General features: G+C 32.9%; 1 protein-coding gene and 1 long non-coding RNA gene across 2 annotated transcripts; one reads left to right on the forward strand and one right to left on the reverse strand.

The window, feature by feature from the left end:
- The first annotated feature begins 1,810 nt into the window (after positions 1–1,810).
- LOC114326919 (probable cysteine--tRNA ligase, mitochondrial) lies at positions 1,811–4,459 on the forward strand. The gene is made up of 2 exons (XM_028275383.2): positions 1,811–2,581; positions 3,644–4,459. Exons 1-2 carry the CDS (start codon positions 1,846–1,848, stop codon positions 4,438–4,440), a joined length of 1,533 nt encoding a protein of 510 aa, XP_028131184.1. The 5' UTR covers positions 1,811–1,845; the 3' UTR covers positions 4,441–4,459.
- A 3,496-nt stretch (positions 4,460–7,955) lies between these two features.
- On the reverse strand, positions 7,956–14,216 carry LOC126884946 (uncharacterized). Its single transcript, XR_007698202.1, has 2 exons — positions 13,484–14,216; positions 7,956–8,074 (listed from the first exon to the last, which is right to left on the reverse strand). It is a non-coding gene; the product is annotated as an uncharacterized LOC126884946 (long non-coding RNA).
- Between the last annotated feature and the right edge of the window lie 129 nt (positions 14,217–14,345).

Genomic DNA, 14,345 nt, shown 5'->3' on the forward strand with positions numbered 1-14,345 from the left:
GTAGTAAAAATACTATACATACATTGGCTGGTTATTACCTTACCTTGGTTAGGTGTATTAAAAATATTTTTATTCTTCTTCATGTGCCTTGTCCGTTGTGGACGTTGGCTATCATCATGGCAATTTTAATTTCATTTCGGCGTTTCTGAATAACGCGATCGATTTTTGTCCAAATCATTGGCGTAAGTTTTTAAGTCATGAGTGTCTTTTCTTCCGGGTCCGTGTTTGCTCTCTATTTTACTTTGCGTTATCAGTTGGAGTATACGATATTTATCATGCCCCATGAGATGACCGAAATATTTAAGATTTCGTTTCTTAATTGTAAAAGAGATTTCTTTTTGTTTTCCCATTCGACGCAATACCTGTACGTTGGTGTGGCTCGCCAGGATATTCTGAGGATACTTGGGTACACCCACATCTCGAATGCCTCTAGCTTTTTCATTAATGTTTCCATTATTGTCCAGGCCTCTGCGCCATATAGCAAGACCGGAAATAATAACATTTTAGCAGCCGCATTTTTAGTGAGAGATATATTATGTCGCAATGGGTGAAAATATTTCTGATGCATGTTGTTAAATGTTGCTCTGTTCTTTTCAACTCTAGATCCATGGTAAAAAATATTTTTGAACTTGGGTATTATACATTTTCATTTCAACCAATCTTTTCACTAAATTATTAATGATTTTAATGTAAAATATAAAGTCATACCTACATCCACATGTAGTTATTTCAAGGTTTACTTTTACTGTATGTATTATTAGAATCCCGTTTTTAGGAATATCCCAGTTTAAGGAATACAAATTTGAGGTCCCGAAACTTTTTCATTTACTCCTTAAGGGGGCAGGTGCAAAATCTTGGTCTAATGCTATTTTAATTCATTAATTTTTTTCGAATTCTGAGAAAACTAATAAGTATTTTTGAAACATGTAAATGCAGAATTACATTATTACCAAGGGCCGAAAGTCTCTGGAAAACTTCTATAATGTTTATTTTATTAAGTTATTAGTTCTTTAAGTTAGTTATTTTAAGTTCTAGCTGCAACAAACCATTTCTTTTTCTCTTTTAAATTGGCTGGAACGGTCATAAACATCTTGTCAGAACTGTTTTTTGATGTATTTACACACCCAGAAACAAAACACCACTTATTTGGCTTCATTTTTAATAATAAAATACGTAAAAAACTGCGCACATTCAAATACACTTCGTAAATAAGTATACAAAACTAGTCGTCGATCAAAGACGTTACGACTGCTGACGCCACAGACCGTAGCCTCGCTGCAGGGTACCGTTTTTCTAGCCTCCAAGAAAATCAACATTATGAACTCATTTATCTTAAAAAATATACATTTTTAAACAGTTTTATGATTGTTACGTTTTTATATACCTTGTAATCTATTGAATTTAACTATATTTAAAAATTAGTGAACATCCCTATTATTACTTTTATGACAAATTCGTTGTTTTGTCTGCTCTAAAAAATCAATTTATAATGTTTTATATTAGGTAGAATAATTATTATGAAATTAGATTTATAACTGGTATAGGCAACATTGCAAATACCATTGTCATTACTATTTGACAGCTAGTGTCACCTGGTGCCATTTTCTAAAATGAAATTTAAATTTTTGATAAATTTATTCCTGTAAGTTAAAATATTTTAAATATTTTAGTAATCATCTTTATTATTAATTTCGTTTTTAAGAGCGTAATATATTTAAAAATAAATTTTCATTTTCAATTAACATGAATTAAATATAAAACATTATTTTTAAGCTATTACAAATTATTATTTGACAGTTCTTTGAAACAAGATAACAAAACATTAACCCTACTTTTAGTTTAAAAATGTACATGAGAATTTTCAAGAATTTGGAGTATAAGCTCTTCCATCAAAAAATAATTAGAAAGTATTCCTGGATTGCTCCTAAGGGCTTTGATACTGAAATAAAAGTATATAATTGTGTCTCAAGACAAAAAGAACCTTTAATTTTAAAGCGCAAAAATGTAGTAACATGGTACACTTGTGGCCCTACAGTTTATGATTCTTCACATATAGGACACGCCAGTTGTTTTATAAAATTGGACATAATCCAGAAGATATTAAGCAACTATTTTAAGTATAATGTGATTACTTGCATGAACATTACAGATGTTGATGATAAAATAATAAAAAGAGCTTTTGAACTGGGAGTAAAATGTGATGATTTAACGAAGAAGTACGAAAAAGAGTTATGGTCCGAGTTAAAGTCTTTAAAAGTAGAAAAACCAACTATAGTCTTAAGAGTTACGGAGCAGATTCCATACATTATTAGTTTCATAGAAAAACTTATTGATAATGGTCAAGCTTATAAGGCATCAGATCATTCTGTTTACTTTGATGTAAATACTGTCAACAAGTATGGCAAGCTGCAGAATATTGGCAGCCAAGAAGAGAATAAACCTTCTGGGGTGAAGAAACATGTTATGGATTTTGCTTTATGGAAATCCAGGAAAGATGAAGATCTTTTCTGGAAAAGTCCATGGGGTGAAGGTAGACCTGGGTGGCATATTGAATGTTCTGCTTTAGCATCAAAAATATTCGGTAATGGTTTATTGTATTTCTTCTGAAAATTGCCTAGTTCTGACGTTTAAGTACTAAATGCTTGGTGAAAGCAGCATTTACTAGATTGATTCAAAATTCTATTTTGTTTAAACCAACCAAATGTAAATATAATAGTTATTTATGAAACAGTTCGTGAAGTATGCTTTTTGTGAATGCACGTGATTTTTAGAGCACAAGCGACAACAGAGCGAGTGCAATACATCACGTAAGTTTGTAAAAAGTACTTCATGCACAGTTTCATACAATATTTTATCTACGATAAACAAATAAAAAAACTGTAACTCTTCGTCACTGGAATTCATTTCTATTCTACAATTTTTAGAACTTTGACATTTAAAAATCCTAACTACTTTCAAACCACAAAACTGTCAAAACTTTTGTTGTAAGTCATTGCTCATATTGTCATCACCATGACAATGCGAAAGTTAAGAATATTTGACTATATGAAAGTGTGCCAAAAAACCCATTGAAAGTGTGCGAAAAATTAAATCCCATTTAAAATACATTGTTACTTCACGCACACTTTAAACCCTTCACGCACTGCTATCTATAATGACAGTTTTCACAATCTAAAAACTTATACATAATATGACATAGAGTAGATAAAAGTATTTTTGTGCATAGTCTTGTATAGAATGTTTTATGCTCTTAACCCTCTAGTGCCCCAGTCCGCCTCAAGGCAGACCGTAATAAATGTTTCCAGGCTTACTATTTAAGTATTTTATAGCTGCAATACTTAAACCACCTTCTGGACTAGATCGGATAAGGACCCAGCTTTTAAATATTTCGCCGATCAGACAAATTTTTCTGCTGTAAATTTCAGTTTAGAGTAAAATTTGGTAGTGGCCTAGTGCCTACACTTGAAGAAGAATAATTTTTCTTCTTCCAATACTTCTGAATCTCAGTATAAATGTATCTATGCATAGAGATGATCTTTATTTTTAATCTCAGGAGTATGAACATTGTAACATAAGTTATTTGAATATAGTACACCTATGTCTCATTGTTATTTTATTAATAAATATGTTCAATGATTTTTAGGATCCAATATTGACATCCATGCCGGAGGTATAGATTTGAGGTTTCCACATCATGAGAATGAAGAAGCTCAGTCTTGTGCATACCACGATACACCACAATGGGTTAACTACTGGATACACACAGGCCATTTGCAACTTAGTAATTCTGAAAAAATGTCAAAATCTCTTGGTAATACATTACTGATCCAAGAAATGCTGAAAACTGTGTCCCCAGAAGTGTTTAGAATGGCATGCACTATGTCCCGTTACGAATACAATATGGAATATAGTGAAAAATTAATAGCAACAGCTAGAAGCAATTATAATAATTTTAAGAACTGTATACAGTCATGTAATGAGTTTAAAAATGGTTTTTTAAAAGCAAGTGTTAATAGTGAATTATTAAACGAACATATTCATAAATGTTCTAATAACATTCATAGTGCCTTATGTGATGATTTTGACACTCCATCTGTGATAAAACATTTGAATCAACTTGTTTCAACAACAAACAGTATGTTGCATTCTAAATCGTTCTCTGATGATCAACAAGGTTTGGTATCAATTCTAGAGGTGCAACATTTAATTTCGAGTATTTTAGAATCTTTTGGATTCGATATGAATGGGAGTGAAGCTGTATCTAAGGACTTTAATGACATTGTTGATGTTCTAAATGTATTTAGGCAGGATGTTAGAAATTTGGCTATAGTTGATAAAAATAAAGAACTATTAGAACTATGTGATAAGGTTAGGGATAATGCTAAAAAATGTGGTATAACTTTTAAAGATCGAGGGAAAGTATCTTCCTGGAGTGTGTAATATAAAAATTTTAAAAATATCTATTTTTCTTATTCACAATTGATTGCTAATTACTTACAGTTTTTTACATATATACACACCAGTATATTAGACATCGACCCCCTTCTGCCCTTATCCCTTGCTTTACTGCTCCCCCATAGGCCGATCAGATACCAACTTATTCTAGTTTAAGCCTCTGGGCCAGGAATTGAACTCACATACCACGCAGTGAAGCAAAGTGAGGTCTGTCGGCTGCCTTTGAATTTTGGTTTATGGTAGAATCTTACAAATATCATTGATCCAAAGATTGCTAAAAATGGAAGTAAAACTAAGTAGAAGGATAGGAAATGAGCAAGAAAGAATATTGACTGTCACTGATGAAAACTTAAGTACTTGGGACAATGATATAGAATTATTTAGAGCAGCAATTAGCAAGATTCAATCCTCTTTCTTCATAGTCCTTATCACAGTTGTGTTCCAGTCGATGCGCTCTTGATAAGATTGCAGAAGGCCCACTATTTTCTAAAAAAAATTGTTTTCCGATGAAGTCCATTTGTGGCTTAATGGGCATGTGAATTAACTAAATGCCTGTATTGGGGATGATAAGCAACCCGAGAGGTTCAAGAGTTGCCATTACATCCAGAAAAAACAACGGTTTGGTGTAGTTTATGGGCCGGTGGAATCGTTGGTCCATATTTCTTTAAAACAGAGGTCCGGTCGGCTAGAATGTTACTGAATGAAGATCGTTTTCGCGCCATGATAACGGACTATTTGGTGCCTGTAATTGAATTTATGGTCTCAACGACATTTGGTGCCAACAAGATGGCGCCACTTGCCATACAGACCATGAAAACATGCTTTACTGCCAGAACGATTCAGTGAACAATTTATTTCACGCTTCGAACCAGAGAATTGGCCGCCTAGATCCTTTGACATCGCACCTCTAGATTTTTTCCTTGGCTACCTAAAGTCCGAAGTCTACATGAATAAAGAGGCTACGGTTGAGGCATTGAAGGCCAAATTGGTCAAATACCAATCTGTTGTAAAAACAACTTAGATATTTTATTTCATTCTAAATATATCCAACTATTATATTTTAAAAACGTATAGGTATAAGAATTATACACATCTCCCCGCGTGAACCCTTGATAGTTTTAGAATCACGGCAGTCTTACAATGACTTCTCCGAGGTGAAGGCAAGTGTATTTTTTCGCGCTTCTGGTGCAAAATTACGTATTTTGGAAATGTACCGCTCTTTTGTCATTAGTATAAAGTTACTTTGATTTCACTCAAACCTCTGTGTATGTACACCCCCTAATATCATTTAGAATTGCGATAAGTTATCAATGTTAGAATCAGCCCTTATTTCAGTACAGTACACTTTCATTAAATAAATTATCGAAGGAATTCTGTTCTCAATAAATATTTTGGAGCAATTGGATGTCCATCTACTCCTCTTAAAAAGGTGGAAAGTTTGGCATTAAATGCCCTCCCACCACAATCAAAATGCTCGAATGTGTCATTGAGAATTGGAACTTCAGAATGGATCATCTTGACCACAGTCACGGCCAACATTTAAAACAAATCGTCTTTAAGAAATAATTGTAAAGAATGTTGTATGATAATAAATATTTTTATACATTAATTTTTTTGAAGTTATACTTCTTTAGGCGCGTGGGAGTAAATGTATATGTGCGCGAATTCATCAAAAGTCTTGTCCCTGGGTGCAGCTGAAGTGTTATACGTGCTCTGCTTGGGTAATTACAATGACCTGTCAATAATTGTTCAATATGCCAGTTATGGGTAAACAAATGTGTATATTAGTATTTATTGTTGTGCGGACAGAAACAAAAGCAAGTTTATAATTGTAGTGACTTTTTAAATAGTTTTTAAAAGCAACAGGTACGTAATTGTAAATGTTTCAGTATTGTAATGAAAAATTACATAGCTATATCTATTTGGAAAATGTAAGCACCTACCTTGTAGGTAATGCTTTGATTTACATAATTTGATTACCAACAAAATTTCTACCGATCTTCATATAATATATTGTTTTTTTACTCTATGTTTCGTTGTATTTTAATATTTTAATTCCGCAAAAATCAAACTAATTTCATTAAATTCAGAACTGTCAAAAAGTTTAAAAACGTTCAGTTGGTCTATCTTTCCACATGACGGGCGTAGCTAAATGCTAAGGCGCTTTGATTTCCAACCAAATCACCCTAACATAAGCGGGTTCGATCCCGATGCAAATTTTTCTTTTTTATACATTTACATTTTATAAGTTTAATATTTAAATAAAATATAAATAAACTGTTTAAAGTATATTAATTTCGTTGAAATCATATAATAGAAGTATAACTTCTTACGTGCGTACAAAGTACACACATATATTTTTTTTTCTTTTTGAAAAAAGTACCTCCAAATGAATCATCCGTTATATTCTTTGCGGAAGTCAGCCCTTTCAACCGGTTGAAACGGTATAGGTCTATAATTCTTTAGGTCACATTTGCCCCCTTCTTTGTGCAAGAGTACTACTACTAGACACTCGTTCCAGTCTTTAGGGATTTTGCTATTATGGAGATATCTATTCAATAGGTCTGTTAATATAGGGATTGTTACTAAGAACTTGTTTTCAAGAGCTCGGCAATTATACCGTCATGTCCTGAAGTTTTATTATTTTTTAGCTCTGATTAAAGTTCTTTCCATTTAGAATCAATCTCTATTATTTGGTAGTAGGCAGGCACGTAGCCAAGGGAGGGGTCCGGACCCCTCCCAAAACTGCCTCGGCTTTGGTACCAAGGCAGCAAGTTTATCCCCAAGTCATTATTTTTTTGGAAAAGTAAACGAAATTATTATTATTTTTTACTAGGATTATTTCTATTTTATTCATTTTATCAGTGTACGGATCAATTTATATCCAATTTAAACATCAGATTTACCAAAAACGAAAGTATTCCTATCAGCATTTCAAATTCTTTTACTTTTTATAGAAGACCAGGTGTATCTACTCCTTTCTATGGAATCTTATATTTCGTTAGTAGTCACCTAACATCGTCAGGGACGCTAAAATGATATTAAAGATACAATGGTGAAATTAGGTATTCAAAATAACTTACTAGTAAGTTGTTTTTAATACCTAATTTCTCCATTGTAGCTTTAATACCATTTTAGCGTCCCTGATGAGATGATGTTAGTGACTACTAACAAAATAAAGGATTCCGTTCTACATTCCGATTCCGTACATTCTATATCTTGTACTTAGTAAAAGTAATTTGAAAAACTTTAAAAATGTAAGTTTTACATGGTTAAAATATTTTAAATTTAGAAATATTTGTCCGCAGATTGCTCGTTTACACCGTACACAAAAGTTTGTTGTCATTCTTCTTAGACGGCTAGGGCATAAGTAGCATCGTAGCATACTGCCCATTTTCTTTCGATAGAATTATTCGGTTGAGAAACTGATTGTATATTTACTTCTTCTTCTTCCTTTTTTTTGGGTTTCGATTTTTTTTTAATCATTTACCCAGTACATGTTATTGGTTATGCGCGTCTTGCTCAAGGCAATGCACAACCAGGTGTCCTGTCAACTTCAGATCTATTTTTTTTTTTTTGGTCCTATGTGGTCCTTGTCCTTCTTCTTGTTTTTCTGTAGCTAGAGGGGGAAAAGTGTTACAACATTTAAGGTTAACTTAAGACTTTTCTCGTTTGGGGGTAGCTTCCAAACATTTTCACATAGGTTTAGGGCTGGCTACCTTCGGTTAGGATTAAGGATTTTAAGGATACAAATATAATTTTTGACATTTTAGGAGATTCCCTGTATTTTCTGAAGTATTTATTTATTGTTATTGTTATTATTATTATTTTTTCAAAATTCTATAGATCTACTTGAAAAAATTTGATAAATTTATTGATTATCTTAATAACTTTATTCGAGGGTTTATATAAAATGCTCTGTAAAGATATTGGACTGTCTGTTCCAGCTTTTATTAGTTCTAGATACAAATCCATATCTTTATGTTTATTTATGGGGCACTCAAAGATGATGTGTACCAATGTTCCCATAGTACCGCATTCGCATATCGGTGTTTCCGTTTTGCCTATTTTGTGGAGATAACAAGGAGTTTTGCAATGTCCACTTCGTAAACGATTAAGGTTAGTAATATTGTTCCTACCCAAATATCCACATTTGTTATACCAAGGTTTTATAGGGAAACTATCCTGCAGTCCATAATAGTCCGGATATTTACCTTTAATTTGGGAATACCAGTTATTGTAAAATTGAGTCAAGATGTTCTTTTTTGTAACACAAAAGATATCTGTGCTGATGTTTTTTACATCATATGGTACTCTTAATTCTCTCCCAATATTGGCCAAGCTATCTGCCACCTCGTTGCCTTTAATCCCCTGATGTCCCGGTACCCATTCTAATCCTATTGAAAATCCCATATTATTTGCATCTACCAGTAGTTTTTTGGTCATTATAGTTACATAATCCATTTGGTCCCATTTGTGACTAGATATTTTGGATAAGGCACTTTTTGAATCTACAAAGATCACTGCTTTCATGATTTCCTTTTCAATACATACCGACATGGCTTTGTATACCGCTATTATTTCAGTTGTGCAGATTTGTGTGTAGTTATGGAGTCGTGACGAATATTTATAATTGATGCTTGGGATGTAAATTCCAAATCCCGATTGATTTGTTTGTGGGTCTATTGATCCATCTGTATATACGTGGGTATGATTATTATATATTCCACCATATTTAGCTATGAACCTTTCGTTCGATTCAATTTCATATTTTTCAAATTCTAGACTTTTAATTGTAATGGGGTATAGAAGAGTTTTTCTTTCTACCTCATATATAGGATTGATTTTATATCTAATTATGTTTTTTGTTTTTTTGAGTATATTTGTATATGCTAGTGAGTAATCAGGTATGACCTTGTTCCTCCAGAATCTATTGTTTGCATTTATTGCTTCGTTTAGCTTATTTAGACTCTTTACTATGATATTGTTTTTTTCCGGCATTTGTTTGAGTATATATTTATGTGCTAGTATCTCCCTTCTAACTTGTAACGTTGTTACTGAACATTCTGCTTGCAATATTAAGATGGGTGTAGAACGTAGACAACCCGTTACGATTCTCAAGGCAACATTCTGTACTTGTTCCAACCTCATCATCAAACTTTTACTGCAGGGGTTTAAAAGATTGGCTGCGTAATCTAAATGAGATCTAACTATTCCTTTGTATAAACTCAAAAGAATGTTCGGGTCAGCTCCCCATTTTGTACCACAAATTGCTCTCATGACATTTATTCCTTTGTTTGCTTTAGTTATCATGTCGTTAATTTGAATTGTCATATTCAAATTGCACTGTAAATGAAATCCCAGATACTTTATTTCATTTTTCCATGGAATTTCCATATTTTGATATATCAAATGTGGGAAGTTATAAGCCTGACTTCTTTTTCTAAATATTATTGCTTTTGATTTGTGTGCTGAAATTTTAAAGTTGTGTTTCTCAAACCACTCCTGTAAATTTATTATATGGGTATTTAAGGAATTAATTAGCTTGTATATATCAGATCCTTGCACCAGAATTACAAAATCATCTGCATATTGAAAACACTCCATCTCATGGTTTATTAAATCATGTAGGGATCTAGTATAGAGATTAAATAATATTGGACTGAGTGGAGACCCTTGAGGCAATCCAGTGGATGCTTGCATTGGGCCTAATATATTATTTGATTTGTCTTTAACGTAGATATTTCTGTTGAGCAAAAATTGCAAGATCAAGTTTGCATAAGTTATTGGGATGTCATACTTTAATAAGTATTTATATAGCAAATATATATTGACTGTATCATATGCCCTACTAATATCCAAAAAAATTCCAATTGTATTTAAATTTTTACTAAATCCAGTTCTAATATAATTAATTGTTAAAGCTAAGTTATCGTTGCACCCTTTGTTTCTTCTGAAACCTAACTGCTTAGGGCTTAGTATCGATTTTTTTTCCGTTATTTGTTCTATTCTTAATTTAATTATATTTTGCAAAATTTTGCCTACACATGACTCTAGAGCTATGTTTCTATAATTATCCTCACATAAAGGGTCTCTATTGGGTTTTAAAAAGGGAATGACAAGGGTGTTTTTCCATTCTTGTGGAAAACCTGTGTTTCTTTTAACTATTTGATTAAATATTTTTGACAATGTATCTAGCGCCACCAGGGGAAGTCTGTTTATCATGCTATATGTTACAAGATCTAAGCCAGTAGCCTTATCCTTTTTATTTATGACACTTATTATTTCTTGCCTTGAAATGTCCTCCACATCCTCGTTAGTTAGGGTAACCATGAACTCAGGATCTGTTATGTCAATTGCCAAATTATTTAATATGTTCTGAGCTATGTTTTTGTTGGGAAGTTTAGCAGGGATTACAGCATTTTGATATGTGGAGAATAGCTTAACTGTTCGCCATATTTCAGATAGAGGAGTGTCCCTTGTCAATCCATTGCAAAAGCTTTTGAAGCTATTTCTTTTTTTTGTTTTAAATATTTTTTTACTGTATGCAAATATTTTTTTGATTTCAATATAATTTTCATTGCTTGCTTCTTCCTTATATTTTTTAATTTTTTCTTTTCTTGTTTTTATTAAATTAGAGCATTCCTTATCCCACCAGGGAGGGCTTTTCTTTTTTCTTATAGATTTTTCTGTTTTCAAGAGAGGTATTTCCTCATCACTCACCATTTCCATAATTTGTGTAAATGAATTATAGTCTTCACACCCATTCTTCATCAAGTCTTCCATTTTTGAAGCATAATTCTCCCAATTGACATTCTTTGTATTTCTTTTATGACTTTTTTGTGTTACTATATTTTCATTTACAATTGCGATTTTGCAAGAAGTTGGAAAATGATCACTGCCTCCAGAATCCTCTAACACATCCCATTGGCATATATTTGCAATTTCCGAGGAAATTAGTGTTAGGTCTACCGCTGAGGCATTCTGTCCAGGTAGGGTAATCCGCGTGGGTCTCCCATCATTGCAGCAAACTAGATCCAAATCCTCTAAGGATTCAGCAATTATTCTTCCATTAACATTAACAGACACTTGACTTCCCCAAAGTGCATTATGTGCATTCATATCCCCCATTAAAATTTTATTTCCCCTGATTTTATTTATGCGTCCAACCCAACTATTTAAATTTATTTTTGCCCTAGGATGGATATAAATGTTAATAACTGTAATGTCCCAATCTATTATTTTTATTGCTAAAATTTGAATTTTACTAACATTATTATTATACCTATATACTATTTTGTGATCCAGACTATTATGAACCACAGTAGCTAGGCCACCATAACCATCCCCTCGATCCAACCTATGTATTTCATATCCTCTTAGATAGAAGTGATGATTATTTTTTAGCCAAGTTTCATTTAATAGAATTAATTTGGGTCTATGTTCGCTTATGAAATATTTCAGACTGTTATAGTTACTGCTTAAACTTTTTATGTTCCATTGGATAATAAGTGGATTCTTGATATCCATCTAAATCTAGCAACTTTTGGTTCGATGAGCTTTCATGTATAAATAGCTGGTTCAAGTAATTGATTATATGTTCCTTATGTTTCCAATCTAGTTTTTTTAATATCGCATTCAGTGTTTTTTCTGTGTCCCTCTCTAGTTGCTCTGTACGGGAACATCCAGGAGTCTCATTGTTTACTGCACGAGCTCTCTCTTCGCTTCTCCCATTTGGAGATAATAAATATTGATTGTGTACTTCTTTATTGTATGTCTTATTTGTTTCATTAGCCTTTCTTTTATTTTTGTTTGAGTTATTCTCCATTTTTCTACTAAACAGGTGTTCAGGGTTACTCTTTACATTTTCTATCCATCGCATATTGATGGGAATTGTCTCTAAATTATTTATTTGAGTTTTATGTAATGTTGGGAATTCCTCCTGGCTCATTCTGAATATATTATTCTCTTGCGATTTTCTAGTAGAAACATAAGGAAATCTCTCGCATGCCTCGTAGTATGAAAGATTGTCCAGAGACATGACAGCCTTAATATTCCGCTGTCTCACATACTCTGGACACTCCTCATAGGTACTTATATGAAAGCTGCTATTACAATGTAAACATTTCATCGAACAATCCCCTTCATGTATTTTTTCCGCGCAGTTTTTGCATTTTTCTCCCCCTCTACAAAGATTTTTTGTGTGTCCAAAAAGAAAACACCGATAACATTGAACCACTGGTATCATGTATGGTTTTACCCTAAAAGGGATCCCATATATATTCACTTCCTTCGGGATTACTTTTCCCGAAAAGGTAAATGCGACCGTTTCTGTATCAATATATTTCTCCGTGTCATATTTAGACTTCCGTTTAAATCGTCTTATTTCTAGTACTTTAATGTTGGCCGAAGCCAATCCCGAAAATTTGATTAGATCTGCATCCGATATACTAGTATCTACATTATTAACGACTCCCCTACATGTTACGTTATTTGCCGGAATAAACAATTCATATCCATCATTTCTGACCACGTCATTTAAAACAAATTTATTAGCATCCTCCCATTTCTTGAAAGCAACGCTAATTCGGTTTTTTCCTTTTTTGCTAAGTTTAAGTACATTCTCGATTTTTTTGTCATTTATGTATTTTGCTAATTTCAAAAAACTATAATTACCGACGTTATCGCCTTTTGACTCCATAAATACCTCAAAGGGACCGGTATCAGTGTACTGATAATAGAAATGTTTTTTTCCTTTTTTTATTTCATTGTTATTATTAGTGATTGAATTAGCATTGCTATCAAGTAATGGTGTATTCTTTAAACTACTATTATTTTCAGTGTTTTCTATATTATCTAACATCTCCTCATCACCGGGGGGGTTAGCCCCCCCGGTAGTATCCCCCATAATTAACCGTGTAATGCAAAGCTGTCTCTTTTTTACCTAACTAGATAATGTATAATTTATTTTATTCAAAGAAAGTACAGGAAATTTAGGAATTCAACAGATAGGAAATTTGTTAGTTACCTCTATTATGTAGTTCCTATTTTGTTTTTGTCGCCTGCGTTTTTTTTTGAATTATCACTTCCACACTGAACTGTCACACAACCGAACGTTACGAAAGCTCATACAGAAGTCGATTGTATATTTAGGATTTCGTTTATGTCCTGTCGAATATTGCGCCGTAAATTTAATATGGTTAATCTTTTGCGCATCTATGAGTCAGCAAGGCTTTTGCCCAAATAAAACATAAACTGAGATCGGTAAACTGGCGTCCTATTTGTTTTGCGCGAATTATGGAAATATATCACATGATTAATAGTACTTATGTTTATTATCCCTTAAAAACACACAATATCAGTATGCACGGTAATGTTACGGTTGCTATCATGGACCGATTTTGTCAATTCCTTCACATAAAAATTTGTAAGAGGTAATCCTCCAGTATCGAAGTTTTTGCCAAGGTAGGGACTGGCATCAATCATATATTTGGAGAATGAATCGCAAAGCATAGAGATCTTTATGCTTGTACTTAGACGGCTTATGTTACTATCGTTAACAGTAAAGCGTCGTAATATTTACGAGAGGATACCTAATTCACACACTTCTGCACAAAATTTAACTGACGTTTATACACCAACGTTACTCTAGTACTAAAGAACTCTGGAACCCAAGTTCTTGCGACTTTCCGTTGCTCAGAAATTTCGCAGAAAATAATTCGACGTCGTATATTTTAAGAGTATTAGCATTGATTAATAAATATAGGGGGAAGATACGAAACCCTGTGCATTATTTTGCTTCCTTTAAAATCTGCCTGTATAGTGGCGCACCTAGCGTAAATTTGTTGAAGCTAGCCAAGAACAAGCACTTATTCTACGTGGTCCGTATT

The sequence above is a fragment of the Diabrotica virgifera genome, chromosome 5 (assembly GCF_917563875.1).
Source record: "Diabrotica virgifera virgifera chromosome 5, PGI_DIABVI_V3a".
Lineage (NCBI taxonomy): Eukaryota > Metazoa > Arthropoda > Insecta > Coleoptera > Chrysomelidae > Diabrotica > Diabrotica virgifera.

Excerpts from the sequence above, each read along its gene's own strand:
- LOC114326919 (XM_028275383.2), top strand. The coding sequence starts at position 1,846 with ATGTACATGAGAATTTTCAAGAATTTGGAGTATAAGCTCTTCCATCAA. Across the intron at positions 2,582-3,643 it reads TTTAGCATCAAAAATATTCG|GATCCAATATTGACATCCAT; the intron begins GTAATGGTTTAT and ends AATGATTTTTAG.